The 17836-nt window shown below is 55.2% G+C and overlaps 2 protein-coding genes across 2 annotated transcripts; one reads left to right on the plus strand and one right to left on the minus strand.

Moving 5' to 3' along the window:
• Positions 1-123: 123 nt before the first annotated feature.
• On the plus strand, positions 124-7305 carry FKBP10 (FKBP prolyl isomerase 10). Its single transcript, XM_024553842.4, has 10 exons — positions 124-450; positions 2812-2957; positions 3246-3435; positions 3544-3689; positions 4055-4244; positions 4419-4564; positions 5072-5264; positions 5533-5675; positions 5882-6045; positions 6280-7305. Exons 1-10 carry the CDS (start codon positions 206-208, stop codon positions 6463-6465), a joined length of 1749 nt encoding a protein of 582 aa, XP_024409610.1. The 5' UTR covers positions 124-205; the 3' UTR covers positions 6466-7305.
• Positions 7306-8996: 1691 nt separating this feature from the next.
• On the minus strand, positions 8997-17437 carry NT5C3B (5'-nucleotidase, cytosolic IIIB). The gene is made up of 9 exons (XM_024553846.4): positions 17368-17437; positions 17037-17135; positions 16386-16455; positions 16249-16295; positions 14038-14123; positions 13358-13447; positions 11220-11382; positions 10153-10353; positions 8997-9283 (listed from the first exon to the last, which is right to left on the minus strand). The coding sequence occupies exons 1-9, from the start codon at positions 17377-17379 to the stop codon at positions 9149-9151; spliced, it is 903 nt and encodes a 300-aa protein (XP_024409614.2). The 5' UTR covers positions 17380-17437; the 3' UTR covers positions 8997-9148.
• Between the last annotated feature and the right edge of the window lie 399 nt (positions 17438-17836).

Below are 17836 nucleotides of genomic sequence, written 5' to 3' on the forward strand. Positions count from 1 at the left end.
CCTCTCTTCCTATTCCATCCCCGCCCTCACCCCGCCAGCTCAGTCTCCCCAGCCCCCATTCCACGTGGACCGGCCAGGGCGGGGGTGGGGAAAGAGGACAGGAAGAGGGGGAGCCAGCTTGGAGAGTAGGGGAGGGGGGGAAGGAGGTTGGTGGCGGCCCTTCTTTCTCTCGCCCTCACTGCCCGCCGTCCCAGCTCCAGGCACCATGTTCCCGGCGTGGTCCCCCAGCCACACCTTCCTCTGGCCCCCACTGCTGCAGATGTTGCTGCTGCTCTCGCAGGCTGTGGGGAGGGGGCTGGGCCGCGCCAGCCCGGCCGGGGGCCCCCTGGAAGACGTGGTCATCGAGAGGTACCACATCCCCAGGGCCTGTCCCAGGGAAGTGCAGATGGGGGATTTTGTGCGCTACCACTACAACGGCACTTTCCAGGATGGCAAGAAGTTTGACTCGAGGTAATGGGTTGGGTGGCCCCAGACTCACCACTCCTCCCTGCGGAGCGCTTTTAGTCCCTGGGGGTTTTGTTGCCCTTTTAAAGCTGTTTCTGCATTCAGGTACTCCCTCCAATTGCAGCTCTCAATTTCAAACCTTTGCCTCTCCAAGGACCCCAATTTCTCTCACACAAGCTCCTCGTATTTCCCAAAGTACGTGATAATCAGGGTGAACCGCTCTACTTACCATTCCTTCACTTAAAGACACCGGGAGGCGGACATTCTCGTCCACAGGGTTGAGGGGAAGAGCGTGGTCTCTGATATATGTGAATCCTCCAGTGGTCTCAGCCTGGGACCCCCACATGCCCACCCACCCCGCCTCCCTCCAGGTTTCAGTGCCTTTGTGATCAGAGAAGAGGGAGTGGAGCTTTCTTTTGGAGGGGGTGGCAGCTAGGGGCAGCCTTCAGTTAAGCAGCCTGCATTATAACAAGACAGCAGGACGGGTCTGGATGTGTAGGGACCCTGTCTACGTGTCACCGGGTCGGACGTACCACCCTCAGAGGGTTTGCGCACCTCTCTCTCCGGGTTTCCCTGCACCCCCACCTCCCTCCATCTTATTTAGCTCTCAGGCCAGGGCTGCTGCCCATCTTGCCAGCCTTGGGGTTTGAGAGACCAGCTTCTGGGCTGATCCAGAGCTCTGGCAAGTCCGCTTTTGTTGGTGAGGGCAGGGCAGGGCTGAACCTTGGGTCTCAGTGACACACACAAACCCCCACACCACACCCCAAGAAGTCAGTTCCTCCTAGACCCTTCCCCAAAACACACAAGTCGGCCCAGGGGAAATTAATGGCCGTGGCTTTGAGGACAGGCAGTATACTGGATAAGAACACAAATTCCAGAGTCCAGGACCTTGGGTTCAAATTCAGGCTGTGACCATAGATAAGAAATTTTGCCTCTTGAAGCTTTACTTTTTTTTTTAATCTGAAAAATAGAAATTATTATAAACAATTGGAAAAAAGCAAGTCCCTACTGCCTAAGGCTGATGATAGGATTCAAACAAGCTGATGAATGAAAGTGGACTTGACACAGTGCCTGGAAGTCCAAAAGGGTTCAATACACATTAGCCTTGACCCTGGGGAGGTCCAGATGCCCTGATAGTGTTTGACAGGCACTTGGGCCCTCACAGGGCACCGTGAAGGAAGCAGGCCAGTGGTAAAACCAGCTCAGTGGGCAGAATGAGGGGTAGGCAGCTGCCAGCGGTGCAGTCCAGAGCCCTCGCCTGCCAGGAGTAGGGGAGGGGCGGGGCTTTGGGGGATGGTTTCCCGGGTGGGGGCTCTGGGAGCCAATCTGGGCCCAGCTTATGCAGTGCTGAGCCTAGAAAACTTCTACCATCCATGGCCCCCTTTGACCAACCTCCCAGCTTCCCTTAACTTCTGAAAACTTAAAATAAATGAAAACTGTAACTACAAATAAATAAAAGCCATGGCAGTTTTAGAATAGGTTCTTTCAGAATTGAAACCCAATCCCAGTCCCCCACCAGCTCTGCTTCCCCTTCCTTTCGTCCTTGGCTCATCCACAGTGCAGAGGCACAGGCAGGGGCTTTGCAGTTGTGCCGACCACATACAAGCTGTGACCTTGAGTGAGGCAAGTCTCAAGTTTTTCTCATAAGAAAAAGGAAAGCAGTCTTTCTCATAAAGAAAGGAAAACAGTGTCTCAATTTTTTTCTTATAAGAAAAATGAAAACCATCATGTCCACCTCACAGGGGAAAGAATTAAATAAGATCATGAATGCAAAATGCCAAACCTTTAGCCCTTGGCTGGTGTAGCTCAGTGGATTGAGCACGGACAGGCCTGCAAACCAGAGAGTCTCCGTGCGATTCCCAGTCAGGGCACATGCCAGGGCTCTGGGCCAGGTCCCCAGCAGGGGGCATGTGAGAGGCAACGACACGTTGATGTTTCCCTCCCTCTCTTTCTCCTTCCCTTCTGTCTAAAAATAAATAAATAAAATATTTAAAAATAAAAAATAAAATGCCAAGCATTTAATCAGTATATCCTAAATGCTCGAGAAATGTCCCTCTTCTCCGGGAGGTACTTAGCCTTCCTTCGCTGTCAGCAGGTAGTAGCAGCCGACAGGCAGGCCTGTACCCGCCCCTAGGCTGGATTCCTCAGGGACTTCCTTTTTGTAACAGTCCAGCCTCTTAACTTGGAGGTCATGCTGACCTCGGAGGGAGGTGAGGAGCATGTGGATTGACACCTGTGTTTAGAGAGGGGTTGTGTATGCAGGTGTGTGTGTATGTGCCTATGTGTGTATGTGACCAGGACAGAGGGAAGCCTCCGGCTGCGTGTACTGAATCCACGGTATCCCATCCGTCCCCTCTGCCCCCCCAGCTACGACCGAAGCACCCTGGTGGCCATCGTGGTGGGTGTGGGGCGTCTCATCACTGGCATGGACCGAGGTCTCATGGGCATGTGCGTCAACGAGCGGCGGCGCCTCATCGTGCCTCCCCACTTGGGCTACGGCAGCATCGGCGTGGGTGAGAGGGGCTGGGTGGGGCGAGGGAAAGGAGGGCACCAGGGGTGGAGCCAAGGACCCTGTGGCCAAAACAACCGAAGCTTAGAGAGGGAGAGTGACTTGCACTAGGTTAACTCCACAGCGTGAACCGCGGCAGGTCTGGGACCGCAGTGTCTGTCTCCTGCCCCTGTGGTAGGAGGAAAGGAAATAACAATAATGGGGGCCTGGGTGGGATCACAGCTTGATCAGGAAGAAGGGGAACCAGAAGGGTGGAGAGGGGGGCTGAGCTCCTGCTGTCTGGCCCTCACAGCGGGGCTCATTCCCCCGGACGCCACGCTCTACTTCGACGTGGTCCTGCTGGACGTGTGGAACAAGGCGGACTCTGTGCAGGTGAGCACCCTGCTGCGCCCGACCTTTTGCCCCCGCATGGTCCAGGACGGGGACTTCGTCCGCTACCACTACAATGGCACGCTGCTGGCCGGCACCACCTTTGACACCAGGTAAGGGCTGGAGGGAGCCCTGGGGTGCTGGGGCTGTGGTGTGGGAGGAAGTCCAGGGCCCATCCTCTCCCCACTCCAGCAGCATCACCGCTGCCTCATCCTCTGCAGCTACAGCAAAGGCGGCACTTATGACACGTACGTGGGCTCCGGCTGGCTGATCAAAGGCATGGACCAGGGGCTGCTGGGCATGTGTCCTGGAGAGAGAAGGAAGATCACCATCCCTCCGTTCCTGGCCTACGGCGAGAAAGGCTATGGTAAGGGCAGCCGAGGACTCCAGGGGACACTCCAGAAGCAGGCTGCCCCATGCAGTTGTCCGGGCTGTGTGCTGTACCAGGGCACCGAGCCAAGGAGGCCAGTAGGAATGAAACCTAGCCCTTGGTGACCATTAAGACAGGGTGCCACGTTCTGATTCACTCAAAGGCTCGGGGTGGGTGGGTGGCCAGGGGGAAATCCAGCTCAGGCCTCACAGGGGGAGAAACAGGGCTGCTGAGGGCAAGGAAAGGGCTCTGGCGAGCAGGGTTAGAACTTCTGGGCAGGCTTCCCACAGAGGCCTTCCTGAGGCAAGAAGGAGCCGGGGTTTGCTCTCCACCTGTATGGTTCAAGCCTATCCCTTCCCCAGGGACTGTGATCCCCCCGCAGGCCTCCCTGGTCTTCCACGTCCTACTAATCGACGTCCACAACCCGAAGGACAGGGTCCAGCTGGAGACCCTGGAGCTACCACCCGGCTGTGTCCGCAGAGCCGTGGCCGGCGACTTCATGCGTTACCACTACAACGGCTCACTGATGGACGGCACCCTCTTCGATTCCAGGTCAGGGGGCTGCTGAGGAGGGGAGGTGGGGCTAGCGGCAAGGCAAGAAGCTGTCGGGAAGGAAAGTGCCAGGAGCTGGGGTCACCTATTCATCAGCCAGGGGTGGCTCTGAGCTGCCGGCAAGGGCAGGGGCCTTCCTGACTTCCTCACTGGCCTCCCCGCCTTGTCCTGCAGCTACTCCCGAAACCACACGTACAATACCTACGTGGGGCAGGGTTACATCATCCCGGGAATGGACCAGGGGCTGCAGGGCGCCTGCATGGGGGAGCGCCGGAGGATCACCATCCCCCCGCACCTGGCCTACGGGGAGAACGGGACCGGTAGGCCTGTGGTACCTCAGCTCTGCTCCTGAGCCCCTCAGCGACCTTCCTCGCTCTGCCCCTCTCATCACAAAAACGGGTCACCCATTCCATTCCTGCCAGGTGGACTCCATCCTTTTATCCAGGGCAGTCTGCCCACTTCTCCTCTTCCATGGGAGAGAAGTACCCCTGGGTTTGGGGAGGGGGGTGGTTATGGAAGAACAGAAACAGCACAGCCCTGGGAAGCAGAGAGACCTGGATTGAGACCCAGCCTCGCTGGAAGCCTCAGCATCCTCACCTATAAAACGGGACTGATCACCTTGATCAGCTGGGTGAGTTACTGGGAGGCGGTGCGAAGGGCTTTCTCACTGGCCGGTCCGGCCCTCCCCTGCTCCCTAGAAGAACTGGTCACGTGACCACACATCCTGTCCCATCCCATCCTGGCTGGAAACCCCAGAGCGGTTTCACAGAGACCTGGAGTGGCGCTCGGAGACTCCGAGCTGACCCACTGCCCTCTTCTGGTCCCAGGAGACAAGATCCCTGGCTCAGCTGTGCTGATCTTTGACGTCCACGTCATTGACTTCCACAACCCTGCGGATCCCGTGGAAATCAAGACACTGTCGCGGCCCCTGGAGATCTGCAATGAGACCTCCAAAACCGGGGACTTCGTTCGCTACCACTACAACTGCTCTCTGTTGGACGGCACCAGGCTCTTCTCCTCGTGCGTCTGGGGCAGGGCTGCGGCTGGGCAGCGGGGTGGGCCTGGTGGGGGGAGGGTGAAGCTGGCAGTAGGGGAGCTGAATTCTCAAGGCCACACTTTGGGGGCAATGGCAAGATGAGAAGGGTGTCCCATCTCTGAGCTGCTGGGCCCTGGACTCTGGGTTGGGCACCAGGAGGAGTGACCTGCGGGGGTAGGGGGTGTGGGGGACGATGGGGTGTGGACTGCTGGGGGACAAGAAGGACTGACCAGGAATCTGCTGTTCTCCCAGGCATGACTATGGGGCCCCCCAGGAGGCCACTCTGGGGGCCAAGAAGGTGATCGAAGGCCTGGACACGGGCCTGCAGGGCATGTGTGTGGGGGAGAGGCGGCAGCTTGTGGTGCCCCCACACCTGGCACATGGGGAGAGCGGAGGTGAGAGGTGGAGACAGGCCTGATCCACCCCTTTGCCCCTGACAGATGGTTCTATAAACACCTCACCCAGCCCCCTCTCCTGCTCCCAGGATGGGAAAGGGAGGCCTGCGAGCAGGGGAGCACCCTGGGCAGGCTGCAATGCCAGGCCCTGCCTCTGGCCCTATCGGGACTGTTTCCTTCTCTTCTCCGTCCCTCCCTCCCTCCAGCCCGTGGCGTCCCTGGCAGTGCTGTGCTGCTGTTTGAGGTGGAGCTGGTGTCCCGGGAGGAGGGACTGCCCGAAGGCTACCTGTTTGTGTGGCATGAGGACCCTCCCACCAACCTGTTTGAAGACCTAGACCTCAATAAAGACGGCGAGGTGCCAGCGGAGGAGGTGGGTGAGGAGTTCAGTCCTTAAAATAACCGTTCCCACGCTCTTGCGCCAACACAAGCTCCCTTGCATGGTGGCATCTAGCAAGAACAAGGTGCGTGTCCACCCTCCTGTCTGTGCTCGCCCCTCGGCTGGGTCCCTGTCCTTAGGTTCCTTGCCCCTGCCTTCTGTCCCCACAAACGTGCAGCCCTGGCCCTGCTCCTCACACCCACCTTCCCCGGCTCTCCTCTTCCCCAGTTCTCCACCTTCATCAAGGCTCAAGTCAGTGAGGGCAAAGGGCGCCTCTTGCCGGGGCAGGACTGGGAGAAAACCATAGGCGACATGTTCCAGAACCAGGACCGCAACCAGGACGGCAAGATCACCGCCGAGGAGCTCAAGCTGAAGTCTGACGAGGACCAGGAGCTGGTTCATGAGGAGCTTTGAGGGCTGAGCTGGGGCCTAGGCCCAGACACAAGTGCCCACTTCTGGGGGACAGTGGGCAGGGGCGTTGACTTCCAGCAGTCACCCGCCCCTCTTCTGGGATGAGGTCTGAGAGCATCTACGGAGCAGTCAGAGGAGATGACTCTGGTCTCCCTGCCAGCCGAGTGAAATCCACAGCACAGACCTCTACTCGGTTTTTCTCGTCCAACCCACACCGCTTCCTTCACGAGTTTTGGAGACACAAAGCCAACCTGGGGATTGGTGGAGGTTTGGGATGGATCAGGCCTTTGCGGGCCCCTCCCCCACACTGTCATGTCACCACTGGCCTCCACAGAGCTCATCATTTCTTTATTTCCTCAAACTTCCCTCTATTTGTACTTCTCCGCACCATCCCCAGTCCTGCCCCCTCTCCTCTGTCATGGCAGCTCCCAGAAGCATGAACCAGGGCTGGCAGGACCCCCGCCCTCCCCCCACAGCTCTGGCTGGCACTGCAGGAGGGCAGCCCTCACACACTGTACGTCCCCACCCACCTGGCCCATCCCCCCTCGCAGCTGGGGTGCCCCCAGGAGCTGCATATCCGGGCTGGCCTTAGTGTGACCTTTCATCCCTAAGGAAGGCTGCCTTCACTTAAGGGACTGAGGAAGAGGAGGAAAATAAAAGAACGAGTGAGGAAACATACGCAGCTGGGTCCTAGGGCTACTAAACGAAGTCCTTGGTCTGGAGCCGAGATAAACGGGAGGGCACACTGGGGACTGCAGGGTGCACAGGGTGGGCAGAATTCTGCACCCTCAAAAGGCTAAACTGGTGTTGGATCTCTTTTTTTCCTTTGTGACAAATAAAAGACTAAACCAGAGGCCTCGGGAAGTGGTCTTTCATTGGGGGGAGGCCCTCAGACTCAAAGATTGGGAAGAAAGAGGAACAGCAGGTTGTCCCCACAACTGTCAGCTCAAGACACTGTGTCCCTAAGTCTGTCTCCTCCCTCCAGAGGTTCCTGCCTCCCTGATGCCCAACATGGGGTCCTAACCCTGGACCAGGAGACCCAGTCTGCCAGAAGGAGAGTAGGGAGCAGTGGAGGTGTGAAGAGATGACCCTTGTCTCCTAATGTCCCAAGTGAATAGAAAGACAGGTCCCTGACCTCAAACAGGACAGATGAAGCTCAAAGGTTAAACTGCAGAGGATGGATTCCTCTTTGACGGAGATCATTTCCAGTGCTATGATATTCCCACCTCCCCTGCTCCTGGCTGCCAACCATCGCCACCCGCCCGATCCTCCTGTTTGTCAGAGGAAAGGTCACTGAGTTCAGATCTCTGGTGTCGGGGGAAAGCGTTGGCATCAGCCACCAGCCAGGCCATCTGCCGTCACCTGCCCTGCTGGACTCTGGCCAATGTGGTGGAGATGGCCCGAACTATTCCAGGATGAGGTTGGAGAAGGTGCTCGGGGGAGAATGGCAGAACTGGTCACTCCACAAGCACCACTTCCTTGCCCAGGATGCCCTGAGAGATGTGACCTGTCCCCATGGCCACTCCCTGGTCTCAAAGCATCCCAGAGGCACCTCAGGGTCTGACAGTAGCTACAGACCCAGCCTTAGGTGGCAACCACTCGCTAAAACTTAACAGGGCAACCCACATGCAGGCTGCACAGGGCAGGCCCAGCTCTGCTCAGAAACCCCCGACTGAGCTGTGGCTCCCAGCTTCGGATGAGGGGCTGATTTCTCTGAGACAGGCTAAGAAAATGCCAAGTAAACTGGTTGGTCTACATTTTTTTTCTTCAAAAGGTACCCTAGAGAGAATTCAGCTAGTTCTTGAGCGTAAGTCAGCAGGGGGGGAGAAGGAAAAAAAAAAAAGCTGTGAAGAATGCCCAGCAATGCAAAACAACAGCAGAAACCACCCCTAGTTTACTTTGCCACAGGTGCCTGGTCCCAACCCCCCTCAAGTTGCCCATTTCAGTGGCCCTGGACCCACAAGAAGAGCAAGGGTGGTAGCGGAGGGCACCAGGGAAAGTCGCCACCCAAATAGATCCCTTTGGGGATCTGAAGAAGGGGCTCTGCAGACAGGGTTGGTCAGACCCACCTGATTCCAACTGAATTTCAAGTTCAACGGCTGTATCAGAATAAAGCCAAACGGTTTCAGGTCCGAAGCATACCCCTGCAAGCCCACCTGCTCACCCTGACCACCACAGACGCACTGGGGCTGTGCTCAGGGGTCCTTCTGGGCTAGTTTGGTGGTTTTCAAATTCTGTTCCGTGGAGCCCTAGTGGCTTTTAGGAGGTTCCTGCACCTCTAGGACCAAAGGATCCAGGCTCTGCACCCCCAAACCCCAAATCAGAACACCTCTGGTTTTAACTTTTTTTATTTTGACCTGCTTCACACATTCGATTTGTTGAAGAACAGCTTTTCATGTTAAGCATTTTTGAAAAGAAAGAATCCTGCACCAAACGGTCCCCAGAATGCGAACACCCTGCAGGTCCCATTCACCGGGAATGACTTTTGCTGCCTCCCACCTGGCAGAGCCTCCCTCAGGCCTTGAAGGACCCAAAGGGAATGCGTCAGGGAAAGGAGGAGGGGAGGGTGAGGGCCCAGTAGCTCGTGGGTGCTGTGGACTGTCCTCGGTACACACCAGGCTCACAGCAGAGCAGCCCCCCGCTGGGGCGCCCCTCCCCGACACGCCGCAGGGACTGGCCTGCGCGCTCAGGAGCCCTGCGTCTCCAGCCAGTCCCCCTGGTGCAGGATGTGCTGCAGCAGCCCGTTGACCACGTCCAGTGTCTCGTCCTTCTCCAGCACAATGTCGTAGGAATCCATGTAGCGCTCCCGCCTCTCCTCCACCTACCAGGGGATGGGGAGACTGAGAGTCCCCGAAATGCTCTGCCCTCTGCCCACTGTCTGCCTCTCAAGCACCTGGGGCTGGGGGAGGGGTGCATTCAAGCCACAATCCCCTAGAGGAGTTCAAGGTCACGGCCTGCCTTTTGGAGACACAGATGTCAATGGGCATAGTCTGCCACGGTGAACCCTGGGGTCAATGTCAAAAGGACAGTAATCAGGATTAACATGTAAAAACCAGACCTTAGCTCTAATGTATCTGGACTGAATTGTCACAAGGCCCGAGCATTCTGGGGGCTCAGGCAGGTGCTGGCTGAGGGTGAGGACTGACGGCCTTCCAGCCCGACTCCACACTGTTTTCGCCAGGCGGCCGCTGCTCTGTCCTTGTATTTTTCATCTCTAAATCAGAAACCCACCTCCTAAAACACTGACGTCTCCCGTCTCAACCATGCCGGACAGGTACGATTCAGGAGGACTGCTAATCAGCCCCGCCACATCCTAAACAAGGTCTCCTTGGGCAAGTTACTTGCCCTCCTCGCCTGTCTCATCTGTCAAATGGCACAGAGGTCACTCCTCAAAAGGCTGTTGTAAGGGTTCAGCGGGTCAATGCCGCGTGCATATGGCGAGCGCCCAGCGGGTGTGGGCCCCAATGAAACGGCTGGCGCCACCCTGTCTCCCACCCCGTTAGCCGCTGGGTATCTCCTGTTGTCCTCCGAGAACATGGAACATCCTCCTGGAGAATATGGCTTGTGTCTCACCTCTGAACCTCCACCGCTCCATGCGGTGTCTGGTGCTCAGGTGTTCAATCAGCGTTTGTTAATAGAAACTGATGGAGCAGCAAACTGCAAAGGAGGAAGTCCTGGCCCCCTACTTACCTTGTCATTTAGGAAGCCAATCTTGAGAATGTTCTCCACGCCCGGAACCCCATCGGCCATCGTGAGGTCCCCCATGGAGTCTCCCAGCAGGAGGATGTCGGTTTTACCCTGAAGCTGCTGGAAATAACTGGAGTTCTCGCACACGGAGCTGTTCTTGTTGTAGGTGTGTATGAGCTGGCCCTTGAATCCCTGCAGGAAACCCTAAATGATCAGGAAAAGAGACAGATGGAAGGGCTACAGGGACCCATCCAGGGCCAGTTCACCACTGTCCCTGACACAGAGGAAAGGAAGCCCTGAAAGCCATAGAAAACATGGACACCTCACTGTAGTCTACGCTCGGGCTCGGCACAGTGGAGCCCGTGGGCCAGACTTGAACTATTTTTGTAAGTTAAGTTTTACTGGCACACTGCCCCGCCCGTTTATTTACATCTTGTCTGTGGCTGCTTTTCTGCAAGACAGGGCGGAGCAGTTGCAACAAAGGTTGGATAGCCCATAAAGCCTAAGATACCTGCTGGCCTTTTACAGAAAAAGTTTATAACCCCTGGTTTAAACTTGTAAACTCACAGGAGCCACCAAAGACTGTCGGTCACCTACTCCGGTGGAAGCGTGAAGCTTGTGACAAGTGTACAAGCCCCACTTCGGGCCACGTCCTTAACCACAGCGCACAGGCGTGGACGCTCCGGCCACTGGTGTTAAGGGGAAGCAGTTAGACCGTGGGTGAGTCAGCACAGCCCACCTCTGGCTCTAGAAAAACAAGTCGAAGTCCAAGCCCTTGAGGACCTGGAATGGCACGCGACCCATGACAGTGACGTGGGGGCCTGGCTGAGCCCTAGACTAGGGCCCCCGTGGCAGAGAGCTGACTGCTGGCCAAACATCAAAGAGCAGGTCCTTTCCAAGTGACTGTCTTTAGCTGGCATGAATAAATAAACAGCTGCCCGGGGACAAAGAAGCCAGCATGCCTTCCTCTTCCTCTCCTCCCCAGGATAGGCTTAATGCTTGGGGTGAAGTACTCGGGCAGGAGTTCCCACCCCTTAGCCCACGTGCAGCCCGGAAGAGCCGTGGCTCACGTCCTCGTCGAAATCCATGTAGTTGGACACGATGTGGATGTTGGGGTGGAGCACTTTCATCTGGCGGATAATCTCTTCCAGTACGTCCCCGATGCCCGCGGAGAAGATGAAAAGCGGGATGTTATTTTGGTGGAGAGTGTTGAAGAACGTCTTGTAGCCCTCCCTGGAAAGAGATGAATGGATTCTGAAACGGCACTGCCTCTGCTACTGTCCTTTGTTTTCTACTCGAGTCACACACTTCCAGGTTTCTTTAAAAACATTGTAAATTGAGGTATAAAATACATACAGCATGTGGTTAAAGTGGACTAATAATTTAATTTTTATTTATTTTTAGAAAGAGTGGGGAAGGGAGGGAAGAAGAGAGGGAGAGAAACATCGATGCAAGAGAGAAACATCGATCGGCTGCCTCTCGTACACCCCCCAGCCAGGGACGGAATTGTAACTTGGGCACATACCCTGACCGGGAATTGAACCGGTGACCTTTTGGTTTGTGGTATGACACCCAACCCACTGAGCCACACTAGTCAGGGCTAAAGTATACTAATCTTACGTGTTCAGCTCAATTAATATTGACATATATTTACACCCATGTAACTAGCAACCAGATCAATGTCTCCTTGTGTCCCTTCCCAGTCAATGCCATCCTCCCCTATTCTGAATTCACGTCACCACTGATGAGCCTAGCCTGTCCTTGAACCTCATGTGAATGGATCTACACATTTTTTGTTGTTTCTGTTCTACAGTGAACTGCTGAATAATATGGTGGTTAAGAGGTACTGACCCCCAATGCAGCTGAAAGTCCATTGTAAACCTTTTTTGGGGGGGAGCCTGGAAATTTCCTTAGTTTCCTTAGTCATCCAATTAATTAGGCACATTTTCTATTTTATACATTACTGCAGGTGACCACGTTGCTAAATTTTCTGTGACTAAATAACCAGTTTTCCCAGCCTCTAGTCCAGGTATAAATTTTGACTTCCCCAAAACTGAACTACAGGCGTCCCTCAGTATCTGCAGGGAGACTGGTTTCAAAACCCCCCCGGACACCCAAATCCAAGGCTGCTCAAGTCCCTTATATAAAATGGCACAGCTCGACGCATACAGCCGGCCCTCCGCGTCTGCGCACTCCTAACTGCAGGCTGAAAATGCTGTTTTCAGGATGTGAGAGTGATCTGGCTGTGGAAAAAGAAGAGAAAATACTGTTTTCGGTCTGCAGCTGGCTGGATGCACAGATGCGACACTCCGAGGGCCAGCTGTGTATGTACTGAAAAAACCCACGTACGAGTGGGCCCCCACAGTCAAACTCTTGTTCAGGGTCAGCTGTAGAATCAACCAGGCAGCCACCCCGGGGCAGGCTCTCCGAGGAACTGACCCAGCCCGGCATTTACTGGGTCTGCACACATCTCTGCTGTCTCAGCGTTACATGAGCTAGCTTGTCCCCACAGTTAGGACACACAGTCCTTAGGGACAGACACCCATGCCTACTCCTTCCCCCACGTGCCCCCATCTCTTCTCCAGTAAAGATGCCCCAGCAGAAGCTGCTGCTCTGTGAAGGCCGCCAGTGATGGAGGGTCCCAGGCCAGCCAACTCCCGTGTCTGGATAAAGAACACCAGTCACCATGGTGACCCCAAAAGTCTTTTTTTTTAACTTTTTAAAAAAAGGTTATTTATTTCTTTATTTTTAGATAAGAGGGGAAGGGAGGGAAAAAGAAAGGGAGAGAGAAACATCCATGTGTGGTTGCCTCTTGAGTGCCTCCTACTGGGGACCTGGCCTGCAACCCAGGCATGGGCCTGACCAGGAATCCAACCAGTGACCCTTTGGTTCGCAGGCCGGCACTCAATCCACGGAGCCATACCAGCCAGGGCTAAAGGCCTTCTTACCATTGGGAAAAATAAGCGAGGAGCTGCTTGTTCTCGGACAGGCAGCCCTGGTCACATTCACACCACATCCGCTACCAGCAGACTGCTTCCTAGGAAGCACCCAAGGGTACAAAATCCTTCAGCTCTATCCAGGGAGGAAAAGCAGGACCTTCCCCACTTCTGGTGCTCACGGGGCCAGGTCTCCTCTAATTCTCCCGGCAGCTAATTCCTCTCCGATCCTCCCCAGCCTCTTCAAACGTTTCCCAGAGCAAGCAGCTTACCGGAGCATGGCATTGGACTCTCTCACCACCTGGGCGATCTGACACTTCTGAATCTTCTGCTGACACAGGAGATCATGCGCTTTGGTCCACCTAGAAACAAACACCCCGCAAAACCCCAGATTCAATCACAAAGAAACTAAAGTGACCTCTCCCTTTCCAGGGCCAAGTCCCCTCTGGAAGTATCGACAATGGAGGTGGCCTCGTCCTTTTCCACAGAGCCCTTCCCTGGAGAACCCTAGTTGTCCATTAAAAAGAAAAAAGAAAAAAGAAAAAGCAACACAACCGAGAGGCGAGAGGTGGGTGAGTTAACTGCTAAAGTCAAAGGTCTCTGAACCGCCCCCCTCCATGGCCCCACTCTGCAGAGCTGGGGCCCTGTCCAGTGACACTGCTTTCTACAGGAAGGTTATCTCCCCAGCGCACCCCCCCCCCAGAGAAAGGGGCTTCTAACTCATCCCAAGGATTCTTGGTGGGCCCCCACTCTCGCAGCAGCCACAGGGCTCCAGCCGTGCCTGGACAATTGGCTCTCACAGCTGGTAGGATGGCATTCCGATGGCATTCCGTCAAGCATCCAGGGAGGTAAGGAAGCTCGTCATCCCACGGAAGCCCAGGAAAAGCAGGCCCCCTTCTGGACCAGAGCACTGCGAGGGCCAGGAGCTTCCAGCACCAGCACCACCACTTACCACTCCACCATGTGAGGCAACTTCTCTTTGATGGTCCGGTGGGGGTCAATTTCAATGGGGTAGTAATGGTGAAGGAGCGCATTTAGCTGGGGCAACCAAAGGAGGAGAAAAGCCATTAGTCCCTCGAGTCTTCCCCAGCAGAGTCCTACAGTTTGGCCTGAGAAAAAAATCACCGAGACTGTGCAACTTGGTGCAACTTCCTGTCAGGGAGGGACTGGATCCGCAGCGCTAGTTGCTCCTCGGCCCCCACCCAGCAGAGGGGTCTAAGGATCTACTGAGTAAAGGGCTTTGCTATCAGGTAAGAGGGTGATTGGGTCTTGTTGTTATTTGACTAGCTCACTCATTGGGCTTAACCACTACAAACTGATTTAACGCCGTTTCCCAAAAGGCGGTGCGCTCTCTCAGGTGGAAGGCGAGCTTGCTTTAGGGAATACATGGACAAACACTTTGTTTTGTTAGTTGTGGATTTGTTTTAATGTATGTTAAAAAAAACACCAAACCAAAAAACTAGCATATCCAACTCATGCGTTCACAACGATTATTTCTTTCTTTTGTAGTTAATCGCATTCGGATTTTTTTAAGCAGGTCAATTTTAAAAAGATACTTAGTAAAAGTAACACATAGATATGGCAAAACAAAAAACAAACAAAAAAACCCCCCACCCAAATCACAAAAGTGGAACTAGAGGACTGTAGTTTGGGACACAGCATGTCAGCCGATGACTCTGATGACATCACACTGCCACCACCAGGTGCCTCCTCTGGCTTCAGTTCCCTTCCACATGCCAGAACCTTCCATCTCCTGGAGAGGGATCACGTGTCACGCAGGGCCAGTCAGTGGCAGTGCCCATAAAGATGGGAAGTGACTGGGTATGGGATTTTAATTTTAACATGTGCACGGTCTCAGAGGATTATGAAATCAAGAGTCCCTGACCATGGGTGCAAATGAGGATGAATGCAAAGATCACAGACTCACCAGGGCAGAAAGCTCCTGAAATGTATTCTCAGTGTGTGGGGTTTTTTGGGGGGGGTGGTGGTGGTGGTGAAAGAACATTTTTCTAAAAGTATAATGGAACTCAACAGAAGAACATAATTTTTTTTTAAAGAAGAAAAAGGTCTTATATATAAACGTTGCTTTAGTAATTTTTTCAGGAGTCTATCAACACCAAAAAACCCCCCCAAAAACAAACAAACAAAAACCCCTTAGTTTTCTCTAGCTTCCTTATCTGAGAGATGGCAATCACAGCTACTGTTTTTACGTGTGGGAGGCAGCTTCCTGGAAGCTGATCAATTGGGTCTGCTAGGAACCGAGAGAAGTCGTCAGTGGTGGAGCCAGAGCCTCCCTTACGCGGCAAGGGGCTTTCCGGAAGACAGGTTTTAGAAATGTAAGAACAATCTATCACGTACTGCCCGTCCTAATACCGAGCGATCGTGACCGAGCATCGGAAGGGCTCACCAGTGTGACAGAGCAACAGACCCCTCAGCCCACCACGCAGTGACTTTCACGACACAGCGGAAACACTGAGTGCTGCAGCCACTCGGCACAAAGAGCCCAGCAACCCGCAGGGAAGCGCCAGCTAGCAGGGCTCTGCCCTGGCAAAGGGGCCCCTGAGGGGCAGAGTGCGAAACACAGGAAAATGGACTCCAAGGCCACAGGGATGGCTTTATGATATCTGCATGCATCTTATGTACAATAGGCTGACACTGATTCAGAAGTTGTTCTCGACGCTGGTTGCCTACCCAAGAAAGTTAATAGCCATTTTCGAGGGAAGAGCATAGCGTAGTGGAAAGAGTTGGGGACAGAATCACATCTAGGGGAAAGCCGAACCCTGCATCCTGCTGTGTGACCTTGGGTAAGTTGCTCAACCTCTGCAAACCTGTCTTCTCAATTGTCAGAGGGAGGCGATGGGGGTTCTGTTCGCCTCCCAAAGTTGTGGGAGGGTTGGATGACAAACACTGACGTCTCTTGTAAACTCTGTAACGAGCAGTGGGCCTAATGTCCAGACTGCAGCTAGTAACTATCGGGCCTGGCCAACACGGAAAAGACGTCCCCGTGTATCAAGACCAGAGGTTCACTGGAGGAAAAAAAAAAAAAAACTTCTTTTAATTAATCTTCTAAGTTCTCTATCCTGGAATCTTTGGTCCTAACCAAGAGCCATTTGAAGTAATAATATACGGTAGCCATGCTGAGCAAAGAGGGGGAGTACCTCACCTCTTCCCGGCACTCCTCACTGATGATCTTGCTGTTATCCAGGATATCTGCAAAAACACAAAGCGCCTTTCACTCGCCCCTTACAGGCCGCCCATCCGCTCGGCAAGCCCAGCAAAGCAAGGTAGTGTGTGACTTACTGTAGGAAGAAGGACATCGCTTTCCATTACATGCAAACCTGCTCAAGGTCATGTCAAAATCGGAAATGACCTAAAACGCAAAAGAGAGATGATGCGCGGACAGACTCGGTCCAGTGCGGCCCTGCGTCAGCCTGGGGAGACGGGTTCACAGCGCTCAGTGCCCAGACTGCAGGCAAAGCCCTGGAGGAGTCAGGGAGGGCTACGAGGGAGGGGAGAGCTAATCCGAGGTAATACAGTGCCAACCCTGACGAGGGCCACCGCTGGGGTGGGGGACGCTGAAGAATCAAGGCCCCTTTGGCTCTTTCGATAGCACCCATTTCGATGCCCTGGATCCTTCCTTTATCACCTATCTCCATATCTGCAACTTCTTGGGGAGCCCGCTGACCCGGGCTAGTGTGCAAAATGAGGCCTCAGGGCCTGGCGTGGGGTGCTGTCTAATTAGAGGAAGCTGCCTGACCTTACTGAGAAATCTGAAATGTAGGCGTTGGGGCAGGTGGGCTCTCCCCCAAGGGAAAACGGGCGAACCAATGGCTTGCCCTCAGCCTGCTGTCCATTTCTAAGGGCTGCGGGCTTGCAGGTGCCCGCAGCCACGCGGGAACGCACACGCGTAAGACGCCCCGACCTGCAGGCCCCACCTCGCCCCCGCGGTACCTGTAAGCGGTCTCCTCCGCCCCTGCGGAGGGCGCTCACGATCTCCTGGACCCGCCCGGGCTGCCGCATCAGGACCGTGGCCTTCATCAGGGCGCTCACCTGTCCCGAGACCCGAAAGAACGGCTGACCCCAGCACCGCGTAGGGGCCTAGGGGAGCCCGGGACTCGACTGGGCAACCCGACAAGGCCCGGCCTGGAGCACAGGGGCTCCGGCCGGGCTGGGGGCGCCTACTGGCCAGGGTGGCACAGCGGGGGCGAGGCACCCCGCTGGTGGTCCCGGCGCGCCCGGGGGTCGGGGCCCACGCCGCGCCGGAGGATTCCTCCAGCCTCACCTCCTCCACCATGATGCTCGCAGCGGGCTGAGCTGCGCCGGGACAACGACCGCCCCGCAGCCGCACTGCGCAGGCGTCTTCCCTGCAGCCGGCGGGGGGATCTGGGGCGCAACACCCGCGGGGCCAGGGGAGGCTGGGGGCCCTGGGCCCGCTGTCTCGCGCGCTGGGCTGTGTTGAGGAGGGTGACGGTCCCAAGGAGTTGGAGTTACTGGATGCTACTCTGTCTAGACCAAAAACCGCAACAACCGTGATCATTTCCAGGCTTACAGTTTGCACGACCAAAAAAAAAGCCGCAGGATGGGAGGGGGTGTGAGGGAGCCCTAAAGTGAATTGATAAAAATCTGGAAGGTATTTCTGATCCCTCTCCTCCCCAGGAGAAAATGAGTGACTACCTCACGTCCAGAGGCCAGGAAGGCCCTGGACAACTGGGCAAGAATTAAATTCTAATAAGTTTTATTTCTCCTTTCTG

This window comes from Desmodus rotundus, chromosome 9 (genome assembly GCF_022682495.2).
Source record: "Desmodus rotundus isolate HL8 chromosome 9, HLdesRot8A.1, whole genome shotgun sequence".
In the NCBI taxonomy this organism is placed as follows: domain Eukaryota; kingdom Metazoa; phylum Chordata; class Mammalia; order Chiroptera; family Phyllostomidae; genus Desmodus; species Desmodus rotundus.